At 33.3% G+C, this 18,896-nt stretch overlaps 2 protein-coding genes across 2 annotated transcripts in view; one reads left to right on the top strand and one right to left on the bottom strand.

Annotated features, from left to right (window-relative positions):
- The window catches only part of LOC139525559 (tRNA-dihydrouridine(20) synthase [NAD(P)+]-like), a 627,966-nt gene that overhangs the window by 101,334 nt on the left and 507,736 nt on the right, over positions 1 to 18,896 (top strand). The window lies entirely within an intron of this gene.
- On the bottom strand, positions 8,728 to 17,866 carry LOC139524832 (titin homolog). Its single transcript, XM_071319937.1, has 5 exons — positions 16,074 to 17,866; positions 14,904 to 15,029; positions 12,700 to 12,872; positions 11,012 to 11,658; positions 8,728 to 10,165 (listed from the first exon to the last, which is right to left on the bottom strand). Exons 1-5 carry the CDS (start codon positions 17,750 to 17,752, stop codon positions 9,521 to 9,523), a joined length of 3,270 nt encoding a protein of 1,089 aa, XP_071176038.1. The 5' UTR covers positions 17,753 to 17,866; the 3' UTR covers positions 8,728 to 9,520.

The following is an 18,896-nucleotide window of genomic DNA, read 5'->3' as shown; positions in this document are numbered from 1 at the left end:
CTTATCCTGCATTTTCTTTTACTCAATGGACTCGATGAATTAACGTTGTACTTGAAAAATGAAACCGTACTTTTCTAGAAACACTTCATATTCTTTTCCAAGTTTTATGTATTCGACATAGGAAAGCGATTTTTTTTCTGATTCCGTTTACTTCAAAAAAAAAAAACTCCCGAAATTGTAAGTAAATTCATAACATGTAACCAACCATGCTTTGTTAAGAAAAAAAGGAGATGGCCAATCATGGTACAGGGGATGATTAAATGTAGTTTATAAACTCCAACGATATACTTCATTAGGTTTTGCTACTCTCGGTTGAAAAACGAACGTAAATTATATATTGTAAATATTTATAGACCGTTGGTTTTCCCGTTTAGATGGTTTTACACTAGTAATTTTGGGGACCTTTATAGCTTGTTGTTCAGGGGCTCCGTATTGAAGGCCGTACATTGACCTATCATGGTTTACTTTTATAAATTGTTATTTGGATGGGGAGTTGTCTCATTAGCACTCACACCGCATCCTCCTATATCTATGTAAATAGACACAAACAGTTTTTAAAAAAGTGTTTATTCATTAAATCATTCAAATGTATCGATAGAAAGGTGAGTTTCTTCTTGTGCATGCATTTAGTCATCCTTAATTTCTTGATATTTTGTTTATCAGTTTATCATACACGTTACGTTTTGTATTTAATTTTAAATACGAATACATACTATATATCAAGGGGGGAATCTACGTCATCACGCAGGGTGTCGGCGATTGAAATTGGACCACCATCTTGTCGCTTCAAGGTAAGAATTTTACTTAGTAATGCCAGTTATATGAGGGTTATGATTATACAAAATAGTCCATCAAAGACTATATAAAGTAGGAAAATAAATGAGCCATGGCTCAATATAATTGGTTATCTCAATTTTGCAAACACTTCGATACTAGTTTTAGGAATTAGGTCAAACATGCAGGATATCGGCAAAAATTTCATAACAACATCTTGATTATCAAGAACCGCCTACTTTATTTAAAATAAAATAAAATAAGGCATAAGGAAAATATCACTGACAAGGTATATTGCATTTACATATCATGTTGTGGATACTCTCGTCACTCGTTCCCATTGTAATATATCAGAGAGATTTTTTGATTTTTCGTATCGATTGTTCCATTGATCCAGATTCCATCCAGAACATCAGACATCTCAATTAATGAGGATCCCTACAATGGTAAAACCAAAAGCCCAAATACATCAATGGAATGGAACACAACTGTCATATTCCTGGTTGTGAGCAGAAATTTCCTGATATAGAAGATAGTGGATTAAACCTCTAATAAAACATCAGATCAAATGACATTTAACCAGGTTTTTTTACAATTGTTTTCAACAGCACCGCAGATGTCCAGTCTTTAGCTGAGCCGATTACAATGAAATATTTCCACATAATGATATAATGACAGAATGATTTTTTTACAATTAAGGATGTGACTTTCTAATTGATACTGATACAGAACAGGTATGTCTGAACCAGTGACAACTCTACGAAAGATTTATATCTAGTTAATACATAATAATGTGCGACATGTGATTTGTCCAACAAGTCATTCTCAATTTTATATAGAAAGACATAAAATACATTTTATTGGCATTTTTTTCCATATTGTTAATTGTTATTAGCATAATAATTCTTGGCCTCCATCCAAGATCCATCAAAGTTTTTATAATAATGAATTCTAAATCAAAATTTGGACACTTTTGGTTACAAAATATTTTGGATCGTAGGTGGCGGCTTAATTTTTCCTAAAGCTTGAAGGTATGAAAATTGCACAAAATCATCATATTTTGACATAATGTCAAAAATGGGCCTTCTTTGGAGAATATTATGTACTTTTATGAAAAGAACTGATTTATTTAGAATTAAGGCTTTTGAAATAGACCCATTTATGAACCAAATTGTGACCTTTATGGTGGTTTTGTTTTTTGGGTCATTTTCAAAAAATGTGGATATTTCAGTTGTGAAATAACAAAAAAAATAATATTCAATTTTCAACTTTAATATATGAAATTGAATAGTTTAACAACAATACAACCTGAAATAAAAATATGCAATCTTAAATGCTACTACAAAAATATTTAAAAAAATAACATAGAAACAAGTATGGGACATATGTCAACTACATAACGGATTTAGTTTCGGTCCCTAATTTTTTTTTAATAATATTTACATTTTGCTTGATATATATTTCCATAAAAATCATCACACTCTTTTCAAAACAGTTAACATGGTTAAAATAACACTTTTTAGAAACATATTTTAAAGTGAATTTAATTCATCATTGTCAACTACATAACGCTTTTTGTCAACTACATAACGATTCACTGCGTTATGTAGTTGACCGTTATGTAGTTGACCTATTTGTGGTTTTTGGATGTTTTTCTTGACCCTAATACTACCAGATAAATGGGTTTTATTGAATTAGAGTCAGTATTATAGACTTTGAATGATTTATGTAAAAAAAAATATTTATGCCAAAATTTATCAATGTTTTTGCCGTTACAAAGTTGACATAGAATAAAATTACGGAGTAATTTGTACTCACCAAAACTAATCTATAATGAAATGAATAAATGATGTCATCCTGTAACTTTAAGCACGTCATCAGAGGATGAAGAGTAAGTAGAGAACATTTCCTTAGTTACAAGGGATATAATCAGTTGTTTATTGGCAACATTATTTCATTTGTGTTATGTAGATGACATTTTTTTAAGTACGAAATGAAAAGTAAAAAAAAATGCTAATAAAATCTAATAATTCCCTGTATTTGTGTATACATACCTGCAGTGATACCTATATATTTATAATAACAAAAGAAAAATAATAATTTCCGCTGGGTATTAAAACCAGGATTTAAAAAAGACTAGTTTTTCAATTTCGTACAAGCAATTTTGGGTTTTTTGGACCCTTTGAAACCCACTGGAAGCAATTTCTGTAGCTAAATTTCATATTGAATTTGCTGGAACTTGTTACACACACCAAAAACTAAATGGTGTATCTAAAAATTGGATAAAAATATTTACACTTTTTTAGAAATATTGATTGTACAAGAAAATCCACATTTTTTGAAAAAGGCCCTTTTATTAAGTTGATATTTTAGGCCATTTTGTACAATAAGTGAACCTTGTCTTTTATAATGAAGTTACATATCATGTTGTGGTTACTCTCGTTTCTCGTTCCCATTGTAATATATCAGAGAGATTTTTTGATTTTTCGTATCGATTGTTCCATTGATCCAGATTCCATCCAGAACATCAGACATCTCAATTAAGGTTGATTCCTACAATACGGTGCCTACAGATATAGACCGAGCAGAATAAGTAGTTCATCTACTGAATAGCCTGCCAACAATGAGGTCGTGAGTACTTCCCCGGTATGACACACTCGTTTTAAATACTCATCTACTGTATAGCCTGCCAACAATGAGGTCGTGAGTACTTCCGGGGACGTGACACACTCGTTTTACTCATCTACTGTATAGCCTGCCAACAATGAGGTCGTGAGTACTTCCGGGGACGTGACACACTCGTTTTACTCATCTACTGTATAGCCTATGAGGTCGTGAGTACTTCCCCGGATGTGACATACTCGTTTTACTCCAATATTAATTGACCAGGATTACAAGGTATGTGTGCATGCATTAATTTTAATGTTTGAGATGAGCTGTATATATGTTTTTCTCATATGGTTTCATTGTGTTTTACTCAAATGGTCATTTTTTATTTAGTGTCCGATGCCCTTTTCCTGATTTACCTTCGTCAGGAACAACCAAAGCCTAATATTTTAAAGCCAATGATGTATAAGGAACAACTCCTTAGAAACTTCCATAAAGAAAGACTTGGTGTCAACGAAAGAACTACAAAAATCTAGCTGTGATAGCTGAGTTGGGCCAGATATAACACTTGTAACATCAACAATGAAGATTCCTGCTAACTTTGGTTCCAGCTGCTGAAGCAGGAAAGTGGTTTTTTTTCAGAAGATTTGAATGTCTAGACTATATTTCACATAACCTTTTCGGTTAGGTGAGCTTGAAGATGCACAAAGTAGTATTTGTGTAAAGTATTATATTAAAGAATGCAGAACACCTAGATACTTATACGGACAGTTTTCTCCTACTAAAATGCGCCCGGGAGCCCCCGGGTGAAGAAAAAGCGCCCGGAGAAGAAAATATAGCGCCCGGGGAACAGAAAAAGCGACCGTGGAAAATATATTTATATTTCATTGGCATGCGACACCTTTGTTAAGTTATGAAAATTGATTTTATTTTTTTATTTTAAACAAGTAATTTGCCAATTCAGATAATATATACGTTTGTAATAAAGCACAAAAACAAGTATCAATATTTCAATTTTAACAATAATATATGAATACTATTTCGAAAGACTGATAATAATGGATCACATTTAATGCGGAAGATTTATAACATGTAAGACATCAAAAGACATGTTTTTCAAAAACGATATGTACCGTAGTTAAAACAAGGGGGTAAAAAGCAGACGTTTGGTTTAAATTTAAGTCTAAGCATTAAAACCCTGATAACCATAGCCATTGAAACAGTTTTAGTTTTATAAAAAGATATAATAAATCTATCTCAGCATCTGTATAAAAAAAAGTGTTCACCATGCCGTTGCGAAAATATTAGACCTCAGGCACCGATTATTTTTAGTAACAAAATATACATTTTGATCGAGGACAATGTCTTCCATGATTCTTCTATATACTCTTAGTTATGTTTATTTACATACTTTAGTATACAATTTTGAAATCTAAAATGTAAAAGTACAACAACACTTTAGATGTAGCATCGTACATATCCCCATTTATATTAAGGACAAAACAAGCAATGATTAGTTATTTTTTAAGGGAAAAAAATATTGTTATAAAATATTATTATTTTCTTCTCCCGGGCGCTAATTTTCTTCTCCGGGCGCTAATTTTCCTTCTTCGGGCGCTTTTTCTTTTCCCGGGCGCTCCCGGGCGCTTTTTAGTAGGACCGGTTTTCTCTTTACTATTTATATAATAATGTACATGCGGTGTTCAGTATTGACTATTTGAAAATAGTAATAAAGGTTGATAATATAGAACACAACGCAATGCTGTCTTGTCTAAACACAACAGTATTTATTTCATGTATAATTATTAATTTGCAAATTTAAACAAAACCCAATAGAAAAAAATCGCTCTCAACTAATCTCCTTTGATTCATATCTGTCATACAGCTATGGCAACATTTGAAAAATGAGAAGACGACAATCATTCCATTCATAAAGGAGTTTGATGATGTTCACATGATAGCTTTAACTCTAAGTATTAGAACTATAGACTATATTCTGTTCATACTTTGAACGACAAAATATTTTATATCTACCTGTGTGACGTTTTTATGCCGATCAACTGATTTACGTCAAACGCGCGATTCTATTTCAGAGTAAATGTTAGCCTAATTCCATGTACCTGTCAGGGTAAGGACTTGGTCCCGGTACTTGAAATCTTTCAATTCTTTATGGGTTGATTTAATATAGATAAATAAAATCGTATAATAAAAAGGCAATGAATTAGGTTGTTAAATTTGATATATACCTTTTTGGGCTTCTTTGTTACATATTTGTTTGTTTTTATCGTGATTTGGATGATAACATAATGCTGTATCCCTATTTTCGGCATTTTTGCCTTTTATGTCTGTTTGTTTTGTTCACGCATCGTTTTCAATATAGTACTGGAATTTGATGCGACTGTCATACAAGTGAGAGGCTTAGCTAGCTATAAAACCAGATTCAATCCACCATTTTCTACATAAGAAAAAGCCTGTACCAATCAGGAATATGACAGTTCAAGTATTTGTTGAGTTTTGATTTTGCCATTTGATAAGGAATTTTCGTTTTTGAATTTTCCTCGAGGTTTTGTATTTTTGTGATTTTACTTTTTAGTAAATAAAATTATCAAAGAAACAGTGACCAATAGACCTATTGGTGGCCTTCGGCTGTTATCTGTTCTTTGGTTGGGTTGTTGTCTCTTTGACATATTCCCCATTTCCATTCTCAATTTTATTTAATACATGTGCAGTTAGTATTGCAATTTCAAAAACAGTTTGCAATGTATAATTCTTTGCTTTACGACAAATTGAGTATATATATAGCAAAGGTACCAATACAATAAGATTTTAAAAGTCAATTTGAAGCTGTTTTGATTCTGTTGTAAGTTTTATGATTTTGAAAAACGTCATCAATTCAAATATACCAAGCTTATAATTCAATCATTCCAAAGAACCGTTATACACGTGGCAATGTCCAGTAATAAATGGTTTGGCCCAGTAAAATGTCATTAGTATCTGGACCAAATGACCAGTGTAGATGTAAGAATTTTGAAATAATCATGATGTAAAAGACTTATTAAACACAGACTTGTCCTGTAATGCTTGAACAATTACAATGCCAAAAGACCACTGACTGCACTGAGGTAAAAAAAAATATTCGGAACTATTATTGTTATTTATTTTGTGCGTCGGATGCGCGTTTTTTCCACAAAAGGGTGATTTTCAATAATTTCAAAGGAAAACTTAAAAATGTTCGAAATATTAAAGATTTTCGATCCAAAGGAAAAGTGAGAAATTTTTTAACATTGAGGACCCAAAATTCCGAACGTTTTGCCAAATACAGCTTAGATAACACACTTTTCCTTAGGATCACTGATGAGTCTTTTGTAGAAAGAAAAGCGCGTCTTGCGTACAAATTATAAGCTTTGAATCTTTGATGCTTTGTTTACAACCAGAGTCGATGCTACTGCTCCTTGAGGTTGTATCCCCAAAGGCATCACCACCTCTGTAGTTAGTACTTGTTTTGACATGATGAATTGTCATTGGCATTGCATAGTTGATAGACGACGGATAAACCATGACAATCTCGGTGACATCTTTTTGCAGATTCTGAAAGTAAGTTATGTGATCCGCCGTATTTAAAGATACTATCACAGTTATCAATACTGCATTTAAAGGTTCAAAACATTAATCATTTGTTAATACAGTTATGATAGTTTCATTGTTATCGTTATTTGTTCCGCCCAGTCATATTCACATTTTTGATGTCAGCAATACTGGCAAATGGAGACGTGAATATACCGGCCGGTGTTATTTTCGAAAATTAAACAGAAAAACATAAGTACTGTTCAAATGATAACATTGAAGAGCAGTCCGACACCAAACCTCAAAATGTGGATCTTACCAAAAACATGGCAATGCATAGATTTTCATTCCTTAATCGGTTTTATAGGACACAGACACAACTAACCGCTTCCTAAACATCATAAGAGTTTTCAACATATCCATACTGCGATATGTTTTCAGGATGAATTATCATAGAGAACATGTGTATGAATGTTAACTGCAATGATCACTACTTACATTTAAAAAGAAAAACAAATTTATGAACTATTTTGCAAGCCAAACCGTTTGCCGCGGCAAACCATCATTTTCTTTGAGTTTTTTTTAAATTATGAAAGAAGGAAAAAAAATCGTCAATCTGGACTCTGCTGTTTAATCCCGTGTCAAGAAAAGATTGGTTTTAAACTGCACTCGACATCAGAAATCAATGATGACATAATCGCAAAAAATAAAAGTGCAGTCATGATAATGTATGTATGTTCCGTATCTCCCTCCTTTAGTAGGAGCACCACCATGGGTTATGGTGTAAAAAGGAAGACATTTAACACACTGTATCGGTACAGATTTAATGTGAGCATTTGCCCATCCAGTCTCCCAGCCTGGCCATGACGGGTCTTACTACCAGAAAGTTAACCTTCCCCAAAACAATAAGTACAATGTAATAAAGCATAAGAACACACCCACTCGCTCATCCTCAAAAATATAAAAAAATGCATAATATAAAAAAAACATTATATACAAAATAAAGGATAAGGTCACCCCGGATGCCGCACAAATGCCTAGACAACGAACGGGAAACCGGAGAGAACATACTTGGAATCCAAACCGATACCGCTAAATGCCCAACTGTATTCCTGGTAGAGGAAAACCGAAAATCCTATGATAAAGGATCTCGGAAAGAAACTACCGATCCATTAGGGGAACAGCTAAAACCCTCAGACATCAAATAGATTGGTCTGATAGTTTCCCACATGGAAACTACTAATTGATCCCATCTAACTACAGGTCTCAAACAAACCTGAAAATATCTGCAGAAACCTTTCTCAACTAAAAAATATAATCCAAATCATAAAATATACGATGTAAGGATAATAATATTTATCCATGAAATCAATTTGAAAAAACAATTTAAATGATGTTGATGGATTGTCTCTGCAAAAATTTTCACGTCCGCTCTCATCGGCATGCTCGATTAAAAATAATTTAGATAATTTAGATATCGCAATCAACATGATCAATGTGTTATCACATGGAATTACAGGTAAGACATGCACACAGTAAATTTCCAGCAATGCATGCGCAAAAATCACTACGTGATATGGGTTTTGCCCATTGTTGAAGGACTGTCGTATACGATGGCCTTTCAAATATTGAAAAGTTGTTTTTTTTAGCCATGGCGTTGTCAGTTTATTTACGATCTATGAATTTGACTTCCCTTTGGTATCTTTCGTCTCTCCTTTACAAATAATGCCATTAAAAACTTCATCCATATAGAAATTATAAATACTATCATCAAATTCCGTATAAGTAAAAAATCATTTTAATAGAAATGAGACCCAACAAAAAATGAAGACACTACATATATATATATAGATAACAACAAAGTTAAGACAGACGGACGAACCGGCTATACAATATTATATTATAATATGCAGCGATGGGCATAAACAAGCGAAGTCAGAATAGACTCTACTTCATGTTATTTGTCAACAATACTATATACCATGATATCAGAAGTATGAAAAAAATGAAAAAATGACGTGAGCATATTTGAGTTCAAAAGAAATGTGCATTCCAATTTTATGAACTAGCTAAATAAATATTGTGATTTTTTTTAAGTTTCAAAAGATAAGCCATGAGCAAACTTTATCCATAGATACATATTTTTAGATTTTTCTTTTATGTTGTTCACCATTAATTAATTAGAAAATGTTTACATCTATCCAGAAACAAAAATAAATATTTTTTCCTTCCATTTATTTCATTTTACAGAAAATCGTATACTTTCATCATATCATCCCTCTTCTGACATCCATTATTATATAATCTGACAAATAAAGCAAAATGAACTTTTCTAACAGAAGCGTTCTACAATGGAAAGAATAGAGGCTTCAGAGCGAATTAGTTGTACTTAAAAATAACTCATTACGACATTACAGTTCAATATGTCAGTTAAATATTAACTATACAGATTTACATGTACATGTATATATATATATATTAAAAATAGAAATAGAGAAATATCACAGACTTTTGGTTAAGAAAGACATGTTTGTTTTATGAACAGTTAGTTTTCCTTAGAGCATAGCAAACATCATCAATTGGTTTGTCTAACGGAGAAGACACGATAACGACCAAGAGGTTGTGAAGTGTACTTGACGAATGTTTGTGGCAGTGTTGCCCGACGTATAAGACTGTGTGGTGATGCCATTTGAATCGCTGGTCTAACCTGTGGAACTTGTAGTCTATATCTCGGAGTCCCAACCATTTGTATAGCTTGGCCGGTTGGGCGAGTATGTATTACTGTTTGTTTTTGAAAATTTAAACGATCGATTTTAGCCTGGTACCGTTCGCGTTCTGCTTTTGGTTTTGAGGAGTTAGGTGAGATACTTTGTGGCTTATTAATGCCCATGTAACACTTTGCCCTCTCTCTTGCATGAAGGAATGGTAACAATTGCTTTCTGTCTATAAGAGAGTACATAGAATTGTAATTCGAGCCTCTAGCCAGCGACCTAAATTGATCAGCCAAAACCCAGTTGTTGAGAACGCTTGCAGGGTTACGTATCTCAGTTTTCTCGTCGTTTATTATCAATTCCTTTCTAGCGTGTTGTTCAAATATTGTAGACAACTGTTCGAATATTTCATCTGAAAACATCTCCTCGTCATCTGGCTCCGTCGGACTTGGTTCTAAAACATCCTGTAGAGAATCTACTTCCAAAAGGGGCAAATCTTTATCTGCAATCTGGAAATAAAGAACTCGTTTTGATATTTGAAGTTGCAAAATAAAATGAATAAATATACACATGTGTAGCTTTATTTAACCACATGTGTAGCTTTATTTAACCACATATGTAGCTTTATTTAACCACATGTGTAGCTTTATTTAACCACATATGTAGCTTTATTTAACCACTGACATAATTTCAAAATATTATCAATTCATTTAAAATCAACGCAATAAAGATTATATGCAGATATATAGTACATATTTGGGTTTAGGGGCCAGCTGAAGTACGCCTCTGGGTGTGGGATTTTCTCGGTGTTAAAGACCTATTGGTGGTCCTAGGCTGTTTTCTTCTCTTTTGGTCGAAATGTTGTCTCTTTGGCACATTATCAATTTTACAATGTCTTTCTTATATAAGAAAATTTTCAAGATAAAAGCAACCTTTTTAAAATAAGAAAAATAAAAATATTGAAGTCCAAGATTTTTTTTTAGGGGAGGATCGAGGGCTTAGAAACACGATAAATTTTACTCTGTCTTATTTATGTGTCTGTCCCAAGGGCTGTCGCTGGTAACGTCTGTCATAATTGTTTTCGCTATATTTTATTAATTTTTATTTAAATTGTTTCACTTTTGTAGTATCAGCCTAAGGCCTTTCAAATTTTAGTATACGGTACGCACTGTCGGTACGGGTCTTTTCTCCATGTCGAAAGCCATACGGTGACCTGTAGTTGTTCATTTCCTTGTAATCTGATATTGGTCTCCTTGGCAATCATATATCCTTACCTTTTTATCTGTATTTATGAACAGAATTACGGGATTTGCTCATGTACAGTTCATTTATAATAATATATTAATACTATTCACCTTATCAAGTAGTTCCTGTGAAAAATCGTTTTCATTGTCATTCACCTCATCTAGATTAGTAACATCACATTTCTCGTTTTCATATCCCTTTTCTGCGTCCATTGCCGGTTCACATATTGAACTGTTGTCTGTTCTATCGTCTGCTTTCAAATTGTTTACCAAGTTTTCAAAGCTTTCTGATTGAACTGGAGCACCAGAGACACCAACTCGACGTTCTTTCTCAAGATATTGCAAATCAAAAAGAACTTCTGCCAATTTTTTGGAAACTACATCTCGTGAAAATTTCACGTCGTCTGCTGAATTCCCTGTAATGAGTCGCTTTACAATAGCACCAAAAGATTCTTTCAGAATTTCTTGTTGTCTTTGCCTTTTGCGTTCATATATCTCTTTAATTTTGTCTTTTGAGTCTAAAATGCTTTGGTACAGAATCCTTCTGTAATACTGAAGCGGGTCTTTATTTTGATTAGACTTAAGCTCCTCTTTCCTCTGCTTTGGCTTTTCTAAGGTTTTTAATTTTGCATACTCATTTGGCGAAACTTCGTAAAAGAATTTTAGCCAACGTTTTAGTTCATCGTCTTGTTCTAATGAAGAAAGGGACAGAAACCTGACCATAGCTGGACAAGGAAGTCTATCTTCTTCTCCGATGTCTGTTTGAGGAAAAAATAAAATTATTTAAGATTGATTTCAGACTTGTATTTAATTAGATTAGATCAGTTATCATAACCACAATGAAAGCACTATACACTGATACGTTCTGGATTGAAGACTTTTCATAATAAAATGTGTTCAACACAAGAATTAGAGACTTTTCATACTAAAATGTGTTCAACACAAGAATTAGATACTTTTCATACTAAAATGTGTTCAACATAAGAATAAGAGACTTTTCATAATAAAATGTGTTCAACACAAGAATTAGAGACTTTTCATACTAAAATGTACACAATTCTTTAACCAAAGTTCAAAATAAGTGGATGAATTATAGGCAATCGTGTGGCCTTCAAAAAAGAAAAAAAACAACACGGTATAGTCGACTTCAAACAGCCCCCAAAATGAAAAATATAACGGCCGGTTTTTCTCTGAATTGAAAATGTCCATCTTGATACAACAAATTTATAGGAACGCAATATAGTTTTAAACCTGAGTGATGACTGAGTTTTATATTATAGATGAGTATGAACTTTCTATGTTGTCCAGAGGAAAACTCTAAAAAAAAATTAATTAATTCACGAGTATAGCAATGAATGTTTTAACATTTTCGATTATATGATAATGTAACATGTAAAATGCGCTAATGTAGTTTATTTTTTGGCGCAAATGAAAGATTGGATTTTGTAGAAGTAGGCGCAAATGCAAAAATTTCTTTTGAAACATTGTCAATATTAATTTATGACTCTTTTTTTTCTTAAAAAAAACCTAACATTTTATACGATTTTTCAAAATGGCCTTTTAAACTGTATGCAATAAATTATGAAATGAAAAGAAAGCAATTAGCGGGCATATTTTACTGACACAACACCGATAAATTTAGAGGATTTCAAATGTCTTACAAGTTCAGCGAATCCAAAAATAAATGCATTCAAAATAATATTGCGAAATAAACGTATTTTTATGTGAAACAGTTGTAGGTGACGCCGGAATACTTTATATGGCCATGCACTGTGTTTAAATTATAATATGCAATATACCTGTTGCAAACTGATTTGAATGCTTATTTTCATCTTTCATTGCGTTTTTGGCCCTTTTAAAGTATCTTAATTTATCTCTGTCTTCAAGATCTTCCCAAGCTTTACGCATCAGATTGTCAACATCTTCTGTAGACGAACCAGTATGAAGCTGCTGAAAATGGCGTCTGTGTTCACTGAAAATGAACCGCATTATAATATATGGTGTAAATAAAAACCATGTGTCAATATTTTGTTTACAGGCACTATAAACTATAAGCACATGATCACGCACTTTGGCTGTTTGAATTGTTTTACATAGTCATTTCGGGGCTTTTTGTAGCTTACTATGCGGTATGGGCTTTGCTCATTGTTGAAAGCCCTTTGGTGACCTATACTATAGTTGTTAACTTCTGTGTTATTCGGTTTCTGGTGGAGAGTTGTCTCATTTGCACTCCTACCACATGGCACATCTTATTTTTTTTATAAGAATAAAATCGACGAATATCAGAACACATTTCCATGTTAGGATCTGTCTCAACTTGTACAATTCGCTCGTGTATGCAACAATGTTTTAGATTTGAACGAGAGAAATTTATGTATTACTAAAAAATTATTACACCAGAGTTTTCGATATCACAAACTAGTCAAAACATTTACTAAATTTTATCATCGGTTACGTATAAGGACATCATTCGTAAATATAGCTCAACATGCAGACTTCTTATACGTTCAGGTATTTCACATCCAATTTTTTATGGAAATATTCTTTATAAAGCACAAAAATGTCAGTATTCCCCTCAGAAGCTAACAAAACCTTTAAAAGGACTTATTAAGAAGGAATATAGAGACTTTACGATACTGTTGTCAGGTCATTAAAGATTGCATATTTTGGCTTTAATATTGATTCACCTATAGGATCTTTGCATCGGAGCTAAACACAGTTTATTTAAAAACCAGTTGTTAGCATGACACGGGTTATATAAAAAAAGAAGATGTGGTATGATTGCCAATGAGACAACTATCCACAAAAGACCAAAATGACACAGACATTAACAACTATAGGTCACCGTACGGCCTTCAACAATGAGCAAAGCCCATACCGCATAGTCAGCTATAATAGGCCCCATAAAGACAATATAAAACAATTCAAACGAGAAAACTAACGGCCTTATCTATGTAAAAAAATGAACGAAAAATAAATATGTAACACTGTAACATAAACAAAGGACAACCACTGAATTACAGGCTCCTGATGTTCTTCTCATATATGTTATGATGGTATGATACTAAAGCCCTAACGGGAGGGATTGTGCCTGATATTCATATGATGAAGACAAAATCTTTCAATCAGTTTAATTGAAGTCTGGAGCTGGCATGTCAGTTAACTGCTAGTAAAAAGTCTGTTGTAATTTATGTATTATTGTCATTTTGTTTATTTTCTTTGGTTACATCTTCTGACATCAGACTCGGACTTCTCTTGAACTGAAATTTAATGTGCGTATTGTTATGCGTTTACTTTTCTACATTGGCTAGAGGTATAGGGGGAAGGATTGAGATCTCATAAATGATAAACATGTATAACCCCGCCGCATTTTTGCGCCTGTCCAAAATCAGGAGCCTCTGGCCTTTGTTAGTCTTGTATTATTTTAAATTTTAGTTTCTTGAGTACAATTTGGAGTTTGTTATGGCGTTCATTATCACTGAACTAGTATATATATTTGTTTAGGGGCCGGCTGAAGGACGCCTCCGTGTGCGGGAATTCCTCGCTGCATTGAAGACCTGTTCGTGACCTTCTGCTGTTGTCTGTTCTACGGTCGGGTTCTTGGCTCTTTGACACATTCCCCATTTCAATTCTCAATTATATTACTTATATTTTTGTGTCTTATGAATTTAATATACAAACCTCGACTCCAGTATACATGCGTATTTTCTTACTCGATTATTTAATATACAAACCTCGACCACAGTATACATGCGTATTTTCCTACTCGATTTTTTAATATATACAAACCTCGACCACAGTATACATGCGTATTTTCCTACTCGATTTTTTAATATATACAAACCTCGACTACAGTATACATGCGTATGTTCCTACTCGAATATTTAATATACAAACCTCGACCACAGTATATATGCGTATGTTCCTACTCGAATATTTAATATACAAACCTCGACCACAGTATACATGCGTATTTTCCAACTCGATTATTTAATATACAAACCTCGACCACAGTATACATGCGTATTTTCCTACTCGATTATTTTTTAATAACTGTTCATCTTCTGGAACGTTCTTTTTCTTCGTTGTCTCTGGTTTTGTTAACGGACTGCACTGTTCAGTCTTTATTCTGAAAAACCGCATTGATTTTCATTTGCAAAAAGAACGAATGGATCAAGTAAATCTTGTCCCAAGTCAGGAATCCCATTAGTAGTTGTCCTATCAACAGGCTATGTCATGTTTTAGTTGTTTATTGAGGAATTTGTGTAAATGAAAGATCTTTCACATGCTCTGAAATTTATTTATTTATTACTTTCTTTTTATTCGGTGATGTTTGTTATATAAAGTGTTATTGTAACAGTATTGGCACCTGTCTTTGGTTGGATATCATATCTATAATAAGTGCCCACGAGTTGGGTTTTCGGTGTTTTAGGAGGTTGCTGTTCATTGGCGCTCTCATACTCAACATCTTCATTCATTTATAAAAATATAAATGAATCAAGACTAAACGAAATATTCATGTGGAAAAATTCTTCAATGAATCGAAATTATGCAATAATTTAAAGAGTCACCCGCTTCCTTGTGTTGAGCAAGCGGTAATATGAATATTTCTTTTTTGGTAACACTCTTCGAGGTCCGCGTTTTAAATTTGTCGATTAATAAAAACCAATCTTGGACAATGATTTAGAATTAAACAACTTAGGCTCAAGGTGCCACTGAGGTGTTGGTTGCAGGATAAAAACAAAATATACATGTACATTTTCGGAAAAATAAAATTAATTTGTACTCGCTAGGAAAAAGGAGAAAACTCGACGAACCTCCCTTTTCGTTCTACTTCTAAAGCTCCTACAAATACATTTCATATTTTCCGACAATGTCTTACTAAAATGGCAATGTAAAACATATTAGTAGTCCATGTTTATTGCCAAAGCAGTGGGACGCGAAGTGAAGGTTTTTTTTTTAATTTCAAGGTTCTAAAATGTACTTCTGCTTAGAAAGTCAGGTATTTTCACAGATGAATTGAACTGTAGAGTAGATTCAATGGTAATGTCAAACAGACAACAGACCGATATAGCATTGGACACTAATTTAAGAGATGGCACTAGCTAACACCAATTTTTTTTAGTTACAAAAATAGATCTATTATCTTAAAGCACTGTTTTTCTGATAATACCTTTCCAACTCCTCTGGGGTTTCCATTTCTGCCATACCGGGACCTTTACCAACTGTAGAAGCATTGGCTACTCTATGACTTCTTCTCTTCACAGATGACTCTCCCGTGTCGCTATATAGGAACCTCTTCCGTTTTGACCTTGCTTCATTCTTATGTGATGTGTGCCTGCCTTTGTTGCTCCTTGTCGTACTCAGTACATATGCATGATCGTCTTTGTTACCAGAATATACAACCTCAGCACCGTCATTCAGTTTCCGGATTCTTAATTTTAATGCAGCTCTTTCATTTGATGTTTTTGGATTGTCTGTTCTTAAAGATTCACAAGAAGACTGTACTGAGATTTGTGGTTTTTCTTTCCTGTCTGGATGTTTTTCTTGTAAATTATGTGAAGAAGCAATTATATCTGATTGGGGGTTTATAAAAGAGTTCATATTATGGTCAGCTTTTGTGTTTGTATTTTTATTATTGTCATTTGAAAAACTAAAACCAGTCTCTGTTCCAGTGTATATCTCATTGTTTAATTCCTCAATACTATCATTACTGCTTACAGATGAATCCAAGTTATTTCCAAAGTTTTCCTTCTCCGTATTCCAGTACTCTTTAGACTTCTGCAATAATTCAGGTAATGAAATGCTCTCTGTCTCACTTTCAACAACTTTGTTTTTCATGGTAGCGGTTTTACAATTATTTTCTTGGTGTTCCTTTGAAATTACATCTCTATAAAGTATTTTCATTGCTTCGTTATCGTTTGTACTTTGTGTGTCGGGGGTTAGAATCACATAGCCCTTATGAGCTTCTTGAACCTCCTTTTTGGGATAAATTTGGTTTTTCTGTTTTGTTTGATTATTACCAGTGTACAAGTCTTTGTCTTTCTTCAATGATGGACTCTCCCGACGTTCTTGTAACCTAGCGCTTCTTTTAGTTGGTGTAGTAAGTGGGACGTGTCGTTTTGGGCTCGAATTGAGGTCAAGATTCATTAAAGAACTCGTGTTATTTTCATGAACAACTTTAGGAAAATCAGCAAATATATTAATAATTGCTCTAGGTTTCACTGGCGTTGATGTTTCTAGGCTCGATTTTATCCCAATTTCATCGAGTGTTCCTGATTTATTTATACAATCGAATTCATTATTGGTTGTTGCGTTTCCGTTTTGTTCAGCTGTGATTTTACCAAGGGCAAATTTTTGTGGTGTAAGTCTTTTAAACCGAATATTTTGTGGGAACCCCTCCCATAATTCATCATCTGTCATTTCGCTGCGTAACTTTTTTCGTCTTGGTATTTCTGCTTCTTTCACTTCATCTGAAATCAATTCATCATCTCGAACTGTTTCTAGATTTTCTGAACCATCGAAAGATATTTTACGTCGTACTGTTTGTCTTGGCGATGGTGTTTTTTCCGCCTTGACATGGCGATGTATTTTGTTGTCATGATTGACATTTGCTAAACATTTATCAATAATTTCTTCTGTTGCATATGTGTTGTTATCGGACGAGTTGTCATGTACAAAACTGTTATTTACTCCATTTGACGAGGTATTGTAGCTGCTAACTTTTTCATCGTTTTTCGGATTTTCAGAATTTCCTCTTACATTCTCAAATTCTGAAAGACGTGGAGATTTGCGTATACCAAATCTTCTTGTTTTGGGTGAAATAAGTGTATCATGTGACTTACTTGTCATGTTTGAAAAAAATATCAATACAGCAACATCATTTAAAACTTTCTGTCTTGTCTCCACAACATTAAAAGCTTCATTTTGCGAAATGGAGGATCCGTTGTGTACACGTCAGATGTGTGTTGACGTCATTGTACTGAACGTTAACCTCACAATGAAGACACCTTGTTGTTCTTTTTGAGGGGCTCAAGGGGTCTTCTTGCGGTATCAAGACTAAAAAATTAACCCCAACAAATCATCATTTCGACTCACTTATAAAATTTCAGTATATACACATCTTCCATCGGAATAGAAAAGATCCAACTTTGTTTATTATTATAACTATTCCAATACCAATATTGAGGCCCCCCCCCCTCAATATTGTTTCCTGATCTTTCCTTTACGGAGTCGAAAAGATTTATATTAATTTTAGGAATGATCGTAATATTTTTTCTGTATATGAAGATCTATGAAGAAATAACATAAAAATGTGGTGCACACCGAATAACCCGCGTAGCGGATTATTTAAATGTGTGCACTACATTTAGTATGTTATTTCGAATAGACAATAAAAAAAAGGTTGTAGCCTAATGTTATTCCAAATTCAATGTTTCAGTAAGCAGTAAAAAAAAACAAACGTTGGTGACGTCACAGACACATGATATGTCTAATGAGCTGATAGACAAAACACTGTCAGCCAATCAGAAGACGTGATACATCCAAAACTAAATTATTGGGTACATTTTTTTTTAATTCAAGTGCAAATAACAACCATAAACTGAGTCAAGCAAAAACACAATATATGTTATAATCAGTGGTTAATAAAGTCACCAACTGCTGTTAAAAATCCAAAGCCAAGATTTAAAAGTTTTTTTAGCTTATGTTTTATGTTATCAATTTCAAGTAATGACCGATCTCATAAAGCTTAGTTCAGCCGTTTACAATCTAGATGAATAGAATCTGTCATCAAGTTTATTCATGACAAAATTTACATAATCTTTGGTCTAGAGCTGTGTAAATTTCAATTTCTTCCCATTTCAACTTCTATGTTATGGTCACTTATCGGCCGAAATTTGAGAAAAACTGTGATTGTCTAGAAATTTACATTTAAACTGTCTGTGAATTTACAACTAACCTGTCTGCATGGTTTTAAAATTTGATTCTTTTAATA

Source organism: Mytilus edulis, chromosome 5, assembly GCF_963676685.1.
Source record: "Mytilus edulis chromosome 5, xbMytEdul2.2, whole genome shotgun sequence".
Lineage (NCBI taxonomy): Eukaryota > Metazoa > Mollusca > Bivalvia > Mytilida > Mytilidae > Mytilus > Mytilus edulis.
The sequence above is the reverse complement of the archived record's forward strand: the minus strand, read 5'-3'. Positions and strand labels throughout refer to the sequence as shown.